The sequence below is a fragment of the Hyaena hyaena genome, unplaced genomic scaffold (assembly GCF_003009895.1).
Source record: "Hyaena hyaena isolate Hyena2069 unplaced genomic scaffold, ASM300989v1 scaffold_20, whole genome shotgun sequence".
NCBI lineage: Eukaryota > Metazoa > Chordata > Mammalia > Carnivora > Hyaenidae > Hyaena > Hyaena hyaena.
In genome coordinates this window covers 5,029,140-5,042,994 of record NW_024080652.1, presented here as the reverse complement: position 1 = coordinate 5,042,994, position 13,855 = coordinate 5,029,140, and the positions used below count along the sequence as shown (strand labels likewise).

General features: G+C 43.5%; 1 protein-coding gene across 3 annotated transcripts in view; it reads right to left on the bottom strand.

Moving 5' to 3' along the window:
- EIF2AK1 (eukaryotic translation initiation factor 2 alpha kinase 1) overlaps nt 1–777 on the bottom strand; it is a 35,055-nt gene extending 34,278 nt beyond the window's left edge. For 2 of the 3 annotated variants that reach the window (XM_039226127.1, XM_039226128.1), the window contains exon 1: nt 592–777. In XM_039226127.1, the coding sequence (XP_039082058.1) occupies nt 592–709 (118 nt within the window). In that variant the 5' untranslated portion in view covers nt 710–777. The remainder of the gene's footprint in view (nt 1–591) is intronic. The other variant, XM_039226129.1, reaches the window with a different exon arrangement.
- Between the last annotated feature and the right edge of the window lie 13,078 nt (nt 778–13,855).

Sequence of the window (13,855 nt, the reverse complement as noted above, 5' to 3'; positions counted from 1 at the left end):
GTATCTCTCACTATAAAATAACTTGCCTGACTTAACGCTGTATCTCCTAGTAACCAAAGCCTAGCACCACCACCCCCCCCAAAAAAAAAAAACGTGGGGCATTGTTTTTCTTTAAACCGAACAGGGTGATTTCCATTCGGCCCCACTCTAAGAAGTCTTTAGCTCCCCTATCAGTGAGACGCTACAAATTTAAACGCTTAACCCAAACTGTTCAGCGTATAAGGTCTGCAAAACCTCCGTCTAATAGTTTACAAAGTTCACTCTCAACGTCTGACAAAACTACAGGGCTCCAGAGCTGGAAAGCAGCCTGGGGGAAGTCTTACCACGTCCGGAGCCGAGTCCGCAAAGAGGAAACCACGAAACATAAACGTAAACAAACCAGTGGGTCGTGGACGCTTGTTTCAATATACGTTTACCTCACCCAGGCCGCCCGCCCGCCGCCCCCCGCGCTGTATCGCTGGGCCGGGGTCCAGCCGAATTCGCCCCGGGGCTGCGGCGAAGCTCGGGGGTGCTCGCAGCAGCCCTGCCCGCACAGGAATGAAGGTGGATGGGTGCAAGATGAGGCCCGCCGCGGCATTCGAGGTCCCTCACCATCATACTTGGGGTCCGAGCCGTCGGCCGGGAACTCGATGGCAGGCGGCGCAGGAACAGCCTCTGCCCCGTCGCCCTCCGCCTGGCGCTCCCGGGTCCCGGAGCTGCCTCCCAGCATCTCCCGCAGCGCGCGGGCCCCGCCACCTAGCACGGCACCCACTCACTCTGCACCAGCGGCGCCCGCCACCGGATGCGGAAAGTAGTCCCTCGCAAGGCGGAAGACCCGCCCCGGCCTTCCGCGCGCCGCCAGCCGGGGCGGGCCCTATCGCGGGCTCCGCCCTCTCCCGGTCCCTGGAGGAAAGGATGGGCTGGTCCGGCGCTGGCACCCTAGTGGGCTGGTCCTCGCGTGGAGGCCGGTGAAATGGAGGCTCTCGGTTCTCGCTACGCCCGGGGTCCTCTACCTGTGTTCCCGGCCACCCTGGAGGTCTTAGTACCCGCACACGAGTCAGAGTGTTCACCTCTCACGCTGAGACTCAGATGTGTCTGCAGAGATTCTAATCCAAATACATACTTTCTGTGGATACATTATTTGTCATTTGTTTAAAAAAAAAAAATCAAAAGTATCTGCAGGACCTACCTCAACAAGAACTGACCCTATTTTGTCAACCATTAAACCAAAAACAACAAAAAAGGGGAATGCCAACCATATTCCAAAGTAAATCCAACTTAAAATTTTCGCTTTTTGAGACTGAACTTTCAACGGAAATACTTTCAAATCTGAGACTGCCTTTTCCAAGTGACCCCCTAGCCACACTGCATCGACTGTGACTTGAAGTCTTTAGCTTCAAAAATCTTCTGCCCTCTGGAGATGTCTTTGATTCTTTGATGACTTGGTGACCAACACAATGCTGCCAGAAATGATTCTTAGATCTCAGATCAGATTATGCAGCTGGGATAAAAAGCCTTTCAGATTTTGAGCCTCAACCCCAGTGCAATGTGCAAAAGTGATACTGCTTAAGAAGTTTATGTGAGCACAGTTTTCTTTTAAAGTCATACAGGATGCATTCAGCCTGATAGAAGTAATTTGGATAGGATTCACCAAATAACTCCCACCAAAGCTTAGGGATACCTCTTTCCATGCCCTGCTGATTTATCCATATGTATCCACAACTTTAAAAATGCAAATACTTTTGACTCATTATTCCACTTTCAGAAATTTATTCTAAGAAACAGGTTTAGAATAGCAAAACAACTCAGCTAAATCTATTAATTGCAACACTAGTTATAATACCCAAAACAGGAGGACAACATAATTGACTGAGTCACTTATGAACATCCATACGCACACATTACAACCAATAAAAAGTTGGTATGCAATATCGAGTTCTTGCCACTTTCCACCCCCACCAGAATGAAGAAAGCAGCAAACCCATTCAGGTAGGAAAATAAATGAAGGCAACATTTCTAGAAGACGATATTCAAGTTATGGTGAGAAGTTTTAAATAGGCATACTCTTAAACCTACATGCATTTCCTATACACAAAGGAAATAATCAGAGTGGTGAAAAAAAGATAAATCTATGAGTATGCATCAAAGTGTAGTTGATAACAGAAAAGCACTGGAATAAATCCAAATTCCAAGAAGAAGAGCAGTTAGGGTACACCCAAGCAATGAAAACTTATGCAGCCATTACAAAAATGGGGGATTGGGCAGGTGCATGTTCCTCTATTTCTTCCATGATGTCTAGTTTTTCTAGAAAATTCTAGTTTTTCTCTATTTTATTGGCCATCCATCTCAGTATCACTTTCTGGACTCTCCTCCTCCAAATGCATAATTCTGCTCTTGTCATGTCAGCCCACATTCTCTCAGGAGATAACCACATGCAGTGCTATCACTTTACATACTATCTATGGGCTAGCAACCCCTAAATGTATCTCTGCAACACAGACTTATTCTTTTGGATGACTCAAATGCATCTCAAATTTCTGAAAGCAAACTCTTGATATTCCTCCAAAAATTTGTTTTCCACTATGTCTCTTCATTCATTTAAGTAGCACACAATCCACCCACTTATTCATACCTAAAACATGAGAGTCAACCTTTATTCCGTATCCAGAATTTAGCCGGACTGCCTATATATTAACTAAAAATTAGAAACATGATATAGCTTATAAACATGTAATATCAAACAAACAATTAACTGGGGGAAACTTCTGGGTGGCTCAGTCGGTTGAGCGTCCGACTTCAGCTCAGGTCATGATCTCACGGTTCGTGGGTTCAAGCCCCTCATCGGGTTCTGTGCTGACAGCTCAGAGACTGGAGCCTGTTTCCTATTCTGTGTCTCCCTCTCTCTCTGCCACTGCCCCACTCATGCTCAGTCTCTCTCTGTCTCGAAAATAAATAAAACAAAATAAAAATTAAAAAAAAACAAGCAATTAACTGGAAAGGAAACCAAACAGCCAAAAAACATAGAAAAAGACACACAAATTACACCAGGGACAGGTAAAGGCAAATTAATGAAATATCATTTCAAACTATCATATTTGCAAAATTAGTCTTTCATACCAAGTGTGGTTGAGGATGTGGAGGAAAGGGAGCTATCATACACCACTAAAGAGCTATTTAGTGATACTGGATAAAGTCAAATGACACATAACCAAGATCCAGTAATTTAATCTCCATTCTCTTTGGATGCTTCTAGATGTGCCCAAGGATACATATATATGTGTATGTCTACATGTCTTCTCATGAATATTGAAAATAACACAGCATATATTGCAGAGGTTTTTTTTTTAATGGTAATAATAAAATAATAATTGCAGGGGCGCCTAGGTGGTTCAGTCGGTTAAGAGTCCAACTTCAGTTCAGGTCATGATCTTGAGATTTGTGAGTTCAAGCCCAGCATAGGGCTCTGTGCTGACTGACAGCTCAGACCCTGGAGCCTGCTTCAGATTCTGTGTCTCCCTCTCTCTCTCTACTCCTTGCCTGCTCACGACTGTCTCTCTCTCTCTCAAAAATAAATAAACATTAAAATAATAAGAATAATAATAATTGTAACATTTACTGAGCACTGTGTCAATTCCATTCCTTCACCTGTTCTGTACTTTGACAAATATTAACTCATTCAATCCTCATTACAAATTACAAGCCAAGTGCTATAATTATCCTAGTTTGTACTTGAGAACATAGAGGCAAAGAGAGCTTTTCAAATAAATACCTTGCCTAAGGCCACACAACCTGATGTATCTGGGGCAGCCAGGATTTTTTTCTGCATGTCATCTTTCATTGCTATCTACGTTTTTATGACAGCTTTTTTTTAATGTTTTATTTATTTCTAGGAGAGAGAGAGAGACAGCGTGAGCAGGGGAGGGTCAGAGAGAGAGGGAGTCACAGACTGAAACAGGCTCCAGGCTCTGAGCTGGCAGTCAGCACAGAGCCTGACGCGGGGCTCGAACCCACGAACCGCGAGATCATGACCCAAGCGAAAGTTGGACGCTTAACCGACTAAGCCACCCAGGCGCCCCTATGACAGCTTTAATGAGATAACTTATACACCATAAAACTCATTCTAAGATTCTTTTCAAATGTACAAATTGCTGGTTTTTAGATACGCAGAGTTGGGCCATGATCACCACTATCTGATATATTTTTAATGTTTATTTATTTAATTTGAGAGAGAGAGAGTGCCAGCAAGAGAGAGAGGGAAAGAGAGAATCCCAAGAACACTCTGTGCTGTCAGCGCAGGGCAGACAGGGGCTCGATCTCACAAACCATGAGATCATGACCTGAACCAAAATCGACAGTAAGACGCCCAATGGACTGGGCTATCCAGGTGCCCCAAGGCTATCTGATTTTAGAACACTTTTTGTCACCCCCAAAAGAGACTCCTTTGGGGCTGGATTTTTTTTGTTTTTTTGTTTTGTTTTGTTTTGTTTTATTTATTTTTTTTTAAATTTTTTTTTAATGTTTTTATTTATTTCTAGGAGAGAGAGAGAGACAGTGTGAGCAGGGGAGGGTCAGAGAGAGAGGGAGTCACAGACTGAAACAGGCTCCAGGCTCCGAGCTGGCAGTCAGCACAGAGCCCGACGCGGGGCCCGAACCCACGAACCGCGAGATCATGACCTAAGCGAAAGTCGGACGCTTAACCGACTAAGCCACCCAGGCGCCCCAGGGGTTGGATTCTTTTTGGACTCCCTTATTTGTTACATCAAAATAAATAAGTATATTACATATGCAAATGAATATTATAAAACTGTTAGAATGATTCAACCAGATTCAAGGTGCTTAGTTAAGTACAGTACACTTCATGCAGTAGGCAGAGAAAAAACAAACACATACAAACACACACATAGGCAGTTTGGCCCTAAATTTGGCCTTGTAATTTACAGTTTGATGCCATATATGTAAAAATGTTTAAATATGCAAGAAAGCATATTATTCTGATATATATAGTAAAAATATTAAAATATCAATGGGAATATCTGACTTTAAGAAAGAGATTACTTCTTGAGAGGAAGGAGGAGAGCAGGATTAAAAATAAGAATTTAACGACATTTGTAAATGCTATGTTTTTTTTTAAGAAAAGCAATTCTCTATTTTTTAATGTTTATTTTTGAGAGAGAGACAGAGACAGAGAGCGAATGGGGAAGGGGCAGAGAGAGAGGAAGACACAGAATCCCAAAGCAGGCTCCAGGCTCTGAGCTGTCACCACAGAGCCCAACACAGGGGTTGAACTCAGGAACTATGAGATCATGACCTGAGCTGAAGTCAGATGCTCAACCAACTGAGCCATCCAGGCACAAGGGAAGCAATTCTTAAGCAAATACAGCTTAAAGTCAGCAGTTGTTAAATTTGGGTATGGAAACTTCAGTGTTTATCTTATTCCATGTACCTTTTTACATGTTTGAAGAATTTCATATTTATAATTCTTTTCCAAGAAAACACGTGTATTAGCCGGGGCTCTCCAGAGAAACAAAACCAATAGGATGTGCATACAGAGATAGATTTGTTTTAAGGAATTGGCTCACACAAGCAAATCTAAAATCTGCAGGATGGGCCAGGGAAGAGCCGACGGTGCGGTCACGTCCAAAGGCCATGTGCTGGAAGAAGTCCTTCTTGCTTGGAGAAAGTCAGTCTGTTGGTTCCATGAAGGCCTTCAATTGATTGGATGAGGCCCACTCAGGTTATGAAGGGCCATCCACCTTACACAAAATCCACTGATTTAAATGTTAATCTAATCAAAAATCACCTCACAGAGACTTCCAAAATAATGTTTTGTTGTTGTTGTTAACTTTTTTTTTAAAGATTTGTTCTTAATTTGAGACAGATATTAAGAACAAGCTGGGGAGGGGCGGAGACAGAGGCAGACAGAATACCAGGCAGGCTCTGTTCTGTTAGCACAGACCCATCGTGGGACTCGAACCATGAACTGTGAGATCATGACCTGAGCTGAAATCAAGAGTTGGACGCTCACCCAACTGAGCCACTCAGACGCCCCCAGAATAATGTTTAATCAAATATTTGGGCACCATGGCCCAGCCAAGTTGATACATTAAATTAAACACCACAAGTTCGTCCCTTGTCAACCTGGCATCCTTATGCATCCTGTTACACCATATTTAGTTCTCAAAGACAGTGAGAAGGTCAGACCTCTGCTTGACATGATACAACTCTTATGCCAAAAACCAAAACTGCACTAAACCTTTTCTCAGAAAAGGACGAAAAGTCTTTGTGTGATGATTACTCTTCTCTGATACCTTACAACTTAAAAACTATGATGTAAACTTGACAGTACTTAAATACTATGATATAAAATCATTGCATCTTTTAAAAAAATTTAATGTTTATTTATTTTTGAGAGAGACAGAGTGCGAGCAGAGGAGGGACGGAGAGAAAAGGAGACACAGAATCCGAAGCAGGCTCCAGGCTTTGAGCTGTCAGCACAGAGCCAGATACAGGGCTCAAACTCACCAACCACAAGATCATGACCTGAGCCGAAGTCAGACGTTTAACCGACTGAACCACCCAGGTGCCCCTAAAATCAATATCTTATGCATCCTATATAATAAGGAGATAAGGGAATAAGAGAATGAAGGAAAATAAAGATATTTGATAGATGGATAATATGGACATACACACTTACACAAACACTGTCATAACAAAATAAAGTACAAATACTCATTACAGTTACAGTTCTTGGTTACTGTAATTGATCTTAAGGTAATAACTGGTATTTATAGCTAACAACTTTCTCCCACTACCCATTTCATATTCCCTTTGCCCTCAGGAAGCACCTCAGCTGGTCACGGTTCTTCACTTAATAGGGTGATCTCAACCTCCTTTCTTGAAGAGTCTGGGCCATTAGTAGTGCTGCCTAGGTTGGGTTGTTATAGTTTTCCATTGACTTTAATCATAGGGCATGATAATTCTAAGAGCCACCCTAAGGGATCTCCTGCATTCCAGATCCTTTCTTACTTCCACTGTGGAAGTCCAATTTCACCTTGTTACTAAGGATCAGTCACCCCAGCCAGTACAGTAACTCTCTTATCTGCCTGTTGCTTTAGTCGTGAGGAGCCTAAGGTGGCTATGTGGCCATCTTAGCTTGTAGTTCAGTTGAATCATTCTTGTGTCTCTTAGTAGAAGAACTAAGACCTTTGGAACTCCTTTTGGAACTAAGACTTCTAAGCCAGTAGAGGATAGGGTCACAGGGACAGGGAGCAAAATGTTAGAGAGTCACTAAGGGTAATACTAATTAGTGCCACTCCCACTTCAACTCCTTGATTTAGGGACCTATGGGTCCCAGATGAGGAAGAAACAGCACAATGTTTTTATTGGACACATATTCAGAACATAAACAGCTTCTGGAGAATCTTGCCCTGGTCCTACAAGTTGTGGCCACTTAGCTCTGGCACTGTAACTGAGTCCTCAAATGGCCATTCCATCAAGTCAGTTGCTTCAGGAAGGTAGGGAACATGGCAAGACAAGAGACTTCCATGGGCATGGGTCCATTGCCATACTTCATTTGCTGGAAAATGGGCTCCGTTATCAGAAGCAATGCTGTGTGGAATACCATAATGGTGGATAAGCATTCTATAAGTCCACAAAGTGTAGCTCTGAAGAATAATTGCACCCAGAGAAGGCAAATCAGTGCCCACAATATCTATTTTAGTAAAAACAAAACACTTCTCCTTCCATGAAAAAAGTGGTATAATGCAATCAACCTGCCACCAGGTAGCTGGCTCATCACTCCAGGGAATGGTGCCATATTGGGGGCTCAGTGTTGGTTTCTACTGCTGGCAGATTGGATACTCAAGAGTGGCTACAGCCAGAACATTCTTGATAAGTAGAAGTCCATGTTACTGAGTCTATCCATAACCTCCTTTCCTGTCACCATGGCCACTTTGTTCTGAGCCCACTGGGTGATGACAGGAGTGGCTGAGGAAAGAGGCTGACTAGTACCCACAGATGGATCATCCTATTAACTTGATTTTGAAAGTCTTCTACTTAGATCACTCTGGTGAGCATTCACACAGGATACAAATACCTTCACATTTTTCACCCATCTAGTGAGGTCCATCCACACCCCTTCCCCAAACTTCCTTGTCACCAATTCTATTGCATTCTTTCCAAGTCCTTAACAATCCAGCCCAATCATTGGTCACATGCTGTAATGTGGTATGTGTATGTATATGTACACATGTATGTGTATACAATCACATATATGGCCATTTCTCCTTCCAAACAAAATGAACAATCAGATTCATTTTTTGGAAGTTCTGTTCACTGAGAGGATTTCCCTTCACCTTTGTCCTTCAGGGGTGTCCTAGAAAAGAGTTGTAATGCTACTCTGTCCACATTCCAGTGATGTCTGCCTATTTGTGCAGAACCATGTATGAACAAGGGTCAAGTCTTCCCTCTCTCTGTATAAGCTCTAGTCATAGAGAACTCTCCCCATGAAGCCATACATGCAGGCTTGGAAAGAGGAGGTATTGTAGCAAGAGTGGGAGCCATGGGCATTCGAGCCATTTATTCATGGTATTTGTGCATTCAGGGCCTCCTTGGGCATGATCTTCCATTTGATGATGGAGTGCTTCTGCACACCCAAATTTATGCCTTAGTAGGTCAGATAACACCTATTATGATGAGCAGTTCAGATTGCATGGTAATGTGGTGTCCTATACTTAAGCATCAGTTTCTACTAAGTCCCAGTATCAGGCTAAAAGATATTTCTCGAAATGAAAGTAGTTATCTGAAGATGAAGGCAAGAGGGCCAGTTGGGTCTTATGATGGGTCAGCCCTTCCAATGCATTTAGAACAAAATTCAGACTCCTCTGCATGGCTTACAAGGCCCTTCAAGAGTTACTCCAGCCTTCCTTGCCAATCTCTGCTCGAGCCACTCTCATGGTAGTCTATGGGATGACATTGATGAACAGAAATGTAAGACCCATGACTTAAGCATGTCAGAGAGTGCCAGAGCATAGGTAGAAATTGTTCTTCAGGTTATAGCCTCTAGAGCAGGGATGGAGCCACACAGGAAGTAAGAGAGAAATATCAGTGACTTAACAATTGTTAGCCATTGGCTGCATAGTTGGCCCCCTTACCCACCTTCTCCACCTATACTGCATGTACATTATGGCTTTTCCCTCACAGTGAAGCAAAGATATACTCTCTAAAGAGATGGAAATTTCTTCATGCCAAGGACGAGGGTTCTTAAAGTTGATTAGGAGAATTCAAGGTGATATTGTGTGAATCTCTATTGCCACATCATGTCACGGACTCTCAGTACCTTCTTTGCTACTAGAGTCACAAGCATCTTTCAGTTTAATCCAAACTAGAAAGCCAATTCCAGAAACCATGGAACAAAACAGTTGGCATTCCGGAGTAGGGCTTCCTCTTTTGGGTAGTGTAGGTAGTGTGCCTGTGTGTATTTGTCCACTTGTGTATGTAGGTGTGTGCACAAATTGCCAAGCCAGTCTCTCCTTTATCAACCCCTGTGTCAAACTCCCTAAGGTGAAGCTTTCCCATCGATACGCATGAACTTCAAAGTCAGTTCTCTCAGCAGGGGGAAGATCAGGAACATCAGAGGAAGCCTCCACTAGCTTCCTTTATTAATCATCATGTTATATATTACGGTACCCAACGCAGGTGCTATAAACTTTATTAGTGTAAAATTAATGGTATTTCCATACACGTTTGGGAGTGATAAGATTGGAAGAAGTAGAAATATCTGATTTATATAGTGAGTAATTAAGATCAGCTGGATGGATCAACAAAGAGAGATTTCAGAATATTACACAAGGTAACTAACACTGACTTCGGTATGCTGTGTAAAACTGTGGTTGTATATATTTTATCCTCTTCCCAGAAGACTCATTCATCTGATGGTAAGGAAATTGTACCAGTGTTGCATTCTCCAGTTTTCACGTGGTTTCTATTTCCTTTAGTTCTATTACAGCTTTAGGCATCCTGTAGGTATCTGGTAATTGTCAATGAGTGAGAGTTTGGGAAATGGTCCCACACCATAGAAGGTGCCCTTCAAGATGGCGTCCAATGATCTCTGCTTCTTGGTCTTCATATCCTTTTCAAGTTCCCTCTCACATTGTGCTAAGGTTGGTCTGTACGATCACTAGCATACACAGAATAGATGGTATGAAACTTCATTAGTTTAAAAGACACTGTGCCTTCCATCTTGCTCTCTCACCTTCATCTCTCACTCAGGGGGAAACAAGCTGCCATGTTGTGAGCAGCCCTAACAGTGAGGCCCATGTGATGAGGAACTGAGGCCTTTCAGCAATATAGAAGTGCACTTGGAGCAGATTCTTCATCTCCAGTAAATGGGATGCTGCCATCTTATTTTTAAAAATACTTTTTTTTAAAGTTTATTTTGAGACCAAAAGTTTATTTTGGGGCCAAAGAGGGGGAAGCCCACAGAGAGAGAGAGAGAAAGAGAGAGAGAATCCCAAGCAGGCTCTACAGAAGCCTGATGCGGGGCTCAAACCCATTAACCATGAGATCATGATCTAAGCTGAAGTCAAGAGTCAGACACTTAACTGACTAAGTCACCAAAGCACCCTTTAAAGACTTTATTTATTTATTCTTTTAATGTTTTATTTATTTCTAGGAGAGAGAGACAGCGTGAGCAGGGGAGGGTCAGAGAGAGACGGAGTCACAGACTGAAACAGGCTCCAGGCTCCGAGCTGGCAGTCAGCACAGAGCCCGATGCGGGGCTCGAACCCACGAACCGCGAGATCATGACCTAAGCGAAAGTCGGACGCTTAACTGACTAAGCCACCCAGGCGCCCCTAAAGACTTTATTTTTAAGTAAACTCTATACCCAACACGGGGTTTGAACTTACAACCCCGAGATCAAGAGTTGCATGCTCCCCCAACCAGGTGCCTTGGGATGCTGCCATCTTGAGATGGCAGGTATCTACTGCCCAGGACAAATACTTGTCTGCAAACTGAAGGACTCAGCCAGAATGACCCAGCTACACTGCTCACAGATTCCTAACCCTCAGAAACTGTGGGGGAAATATATGTTTTCAGGTGGATAATTTGGTGGAAATATATGTTTTCAGGTGGACAATAATTAATACATATGCTAAACTAGACTTCAAGCATCTTATCAGGGTGAGGAATGCCCTAAACCAACACCTCCTGAAAATTCTGTTTATCTGGGGTGCCTGGCTGGCTCAGTCAGTAGAACATGATCTTACAGAACCGATCTCAGGGTCGTAAGTTTGAGTTCCATGTTAGGTATGAAGATTACTTAAAAATAAAATCCTTAAGAAAATTCTGTTGATCTGGCTGGCTACCAAGCAACAGTTGTGATGTCATCAGAATTAGAACTCTAATTTACTGGGATCTTTCCAAACACTTGACAGGAAGTCCCAAAGAAAAGGGGACTTCTCAAGTGAGTACATCTATTTCTGCTTTCTTTTTACTTTCCTATAAAAAGTGAATAAACTAGGGATCTTCAAAACAAAATTGGTTCTTACATTCCTCATGTCAACTGATAGATTTTAAATGGCAACTTCAAGTGGTTACTGCCAGTTAGAGCGGATCCCATTCCCCATTGAAAGTCCCATTTCAATCCTGGGACTTCTTTTGGTTTGGGGTCTCAGCCCCAGGGCAATGTGCAAGAGACGGCTTTTTTAAAACAATTTTTATACAGGTTTCCAAAATTGTCATGTATAAGATTTTAGCAAATCATTCATATTTTTTTAACTATTTAAAATATTTTATTTATTTCTGAGAGAGAGAGAGAGACAGCATGAGTTGGGGAGGGTCAGAGAGAGAGGAAGATACATAATCTGAAACAGGCTCCAGGCTCTGAGTTCGTAAGTTCAAGCCCCACATTGGGCTCCAGGATGACAATGCAGAGCTTCCTTGGGATCCTCTCTCTTTCTCCCTCTGTCTCTCTCTCAAAATAAATAAAAATTTAAAAAATATATATTTCAACTAAAACTATCAGGATGCATATTTGAAAAAGTGGATATTACTTAACAGCTTTTGGTTTCCATCCAATGAGCTATATAACATAGACCTAGAACAGGCATAGTGTGAAGTTTTTTAAAGCTCCTTGAGATTAAACAATGAAATACTGCACTGTTTACAATGTCTTTAAATGTCATTTTGGGGGATTCCCCAAAAATATTTTTGTGTTCATATTCTCATAACCCCAAATTCTCCACTGCCTTAATGGTACATCTTATCTCCCAAATTATCCAAATCCCATTTGTAACAGACTGAGTGCTCAAAGGATAAAAATGTAAAAGTGTAATTTTTAGAGGCAGTTGAGCACCTACTCTTGAAAGCGGCTCAGGTCATGGTTCCAGGACTGTGCGACAAAGCAGCCTGTCTGGCTCCATGCTGAGCATGGGGCCTGCTTGGGATTCTCTCTCTCCCTCTGCCCCTCTCCCCTACTTGCACTCACCCTTTAAAAAAAAAAAAAGGAATTTTTAGTCACTTTAAAATTATTATATAAGGAACATACATGTTTTTCTGACTACATCTCCCTCCAGAAAACATGAAAAGAAACTTCTATTTTACCATAACTTTCAGAAATCCCTGCTCCCCTGCCCTCCCCTGGTCACTGTATCAGTTTAGTGTACATTGTTCCAGTTTTTCTTCTATTCGCTTACATTGACGTGTACCACACTAAGCCAGCATTGTTTTGAGGGGCCGTTTTTGCCTAAAAGAATGACGAAATACATATTGTTCTGCAACATGCATTTTGTTCTCCACTCCAAAATATGTCCTGGGGGAACTTCCCAAGTTAGGACAACAATATTCCATTACTGGATGTTCCAGTTCATTGAGCCATCCCCCAAGCTAAAGGGGAATTAGAGGTCTCCAATATGTCCCTATTACAGAAAACCTACATCTGTATCCATTTCAACGTTTACAGGGATTCTGCCACTACTAGCTGTGATTTTAAGCACAGTAGTTAACCTGTGCCCCAGTTCCTTTGTCAAGACGATTCCAGCTACCAGCTAACTTTACGGGATCGCGGTGAGGACTAAACCCACTGACATATTTATGGCCGGCTCTGTAACTGTCACCCAGTAGCGTTATTTTCTTTGATTAGGTCTGCTCCTTTAGTCTTAGCACCTGGGAGACTGGATTCTAGCTGCCATGCGCTAAGCATCATCTTCCAAATCAGAGTAATTCTGAGCCTGCTGGGAGTGTCTGCCTCTGTCATCCTTTATTCTCCTGCTTTAAGGAGAGAAGACTTTCTGACGGTTATAGCTTTTCAAGTTAACTGAGGTGTGCTGGACACACATCTTCCAACACTCTGCTTTTGGTCCACAAGCCGTTCCCTCTACAGGAAGTGCCAACTTGGTCCCTAGCGATCACGCCTGGGTCCCAGGTCTTCACCCCGGGGCCCGGAGCTACCTCCACCGCCTGCCCAGAGCCAGCCCGCCAGCCCAGCGCCGCCTCACTCGGAACTCGCGCCATTCGCCACCGGATGCGGAAGTAGCCTCACGCAAGGCGGAAGACCCGCCCGGCCTTCCGCGCGCCGCTGGCGGGGGCGGGCCCTGCCGCAGGCTCCGCCCTTCGCCTCTCCTAGGAGGTAAGGCTGAGCTGGTTCGGCAGAGGCACACCCAGGCGCAGGCGTCCCTGATGGGCTGGTTCTCGCACGGAGGCCCAAGGGGCGTGGGCGCTGGGTGCCTCCCACGCCCCGGGGCAACCTAACCTGCGCTTCCGGCCTCCCCTCTCGGCGATCCTCCGGAAGGTCTGAAGTTCCTGCTGGCCGTTACCCCAAATCTTGGTTTTTCTCCCCTCCCCAGGAGTAAGCAGTTTACATGTTGAGCATCCTAAT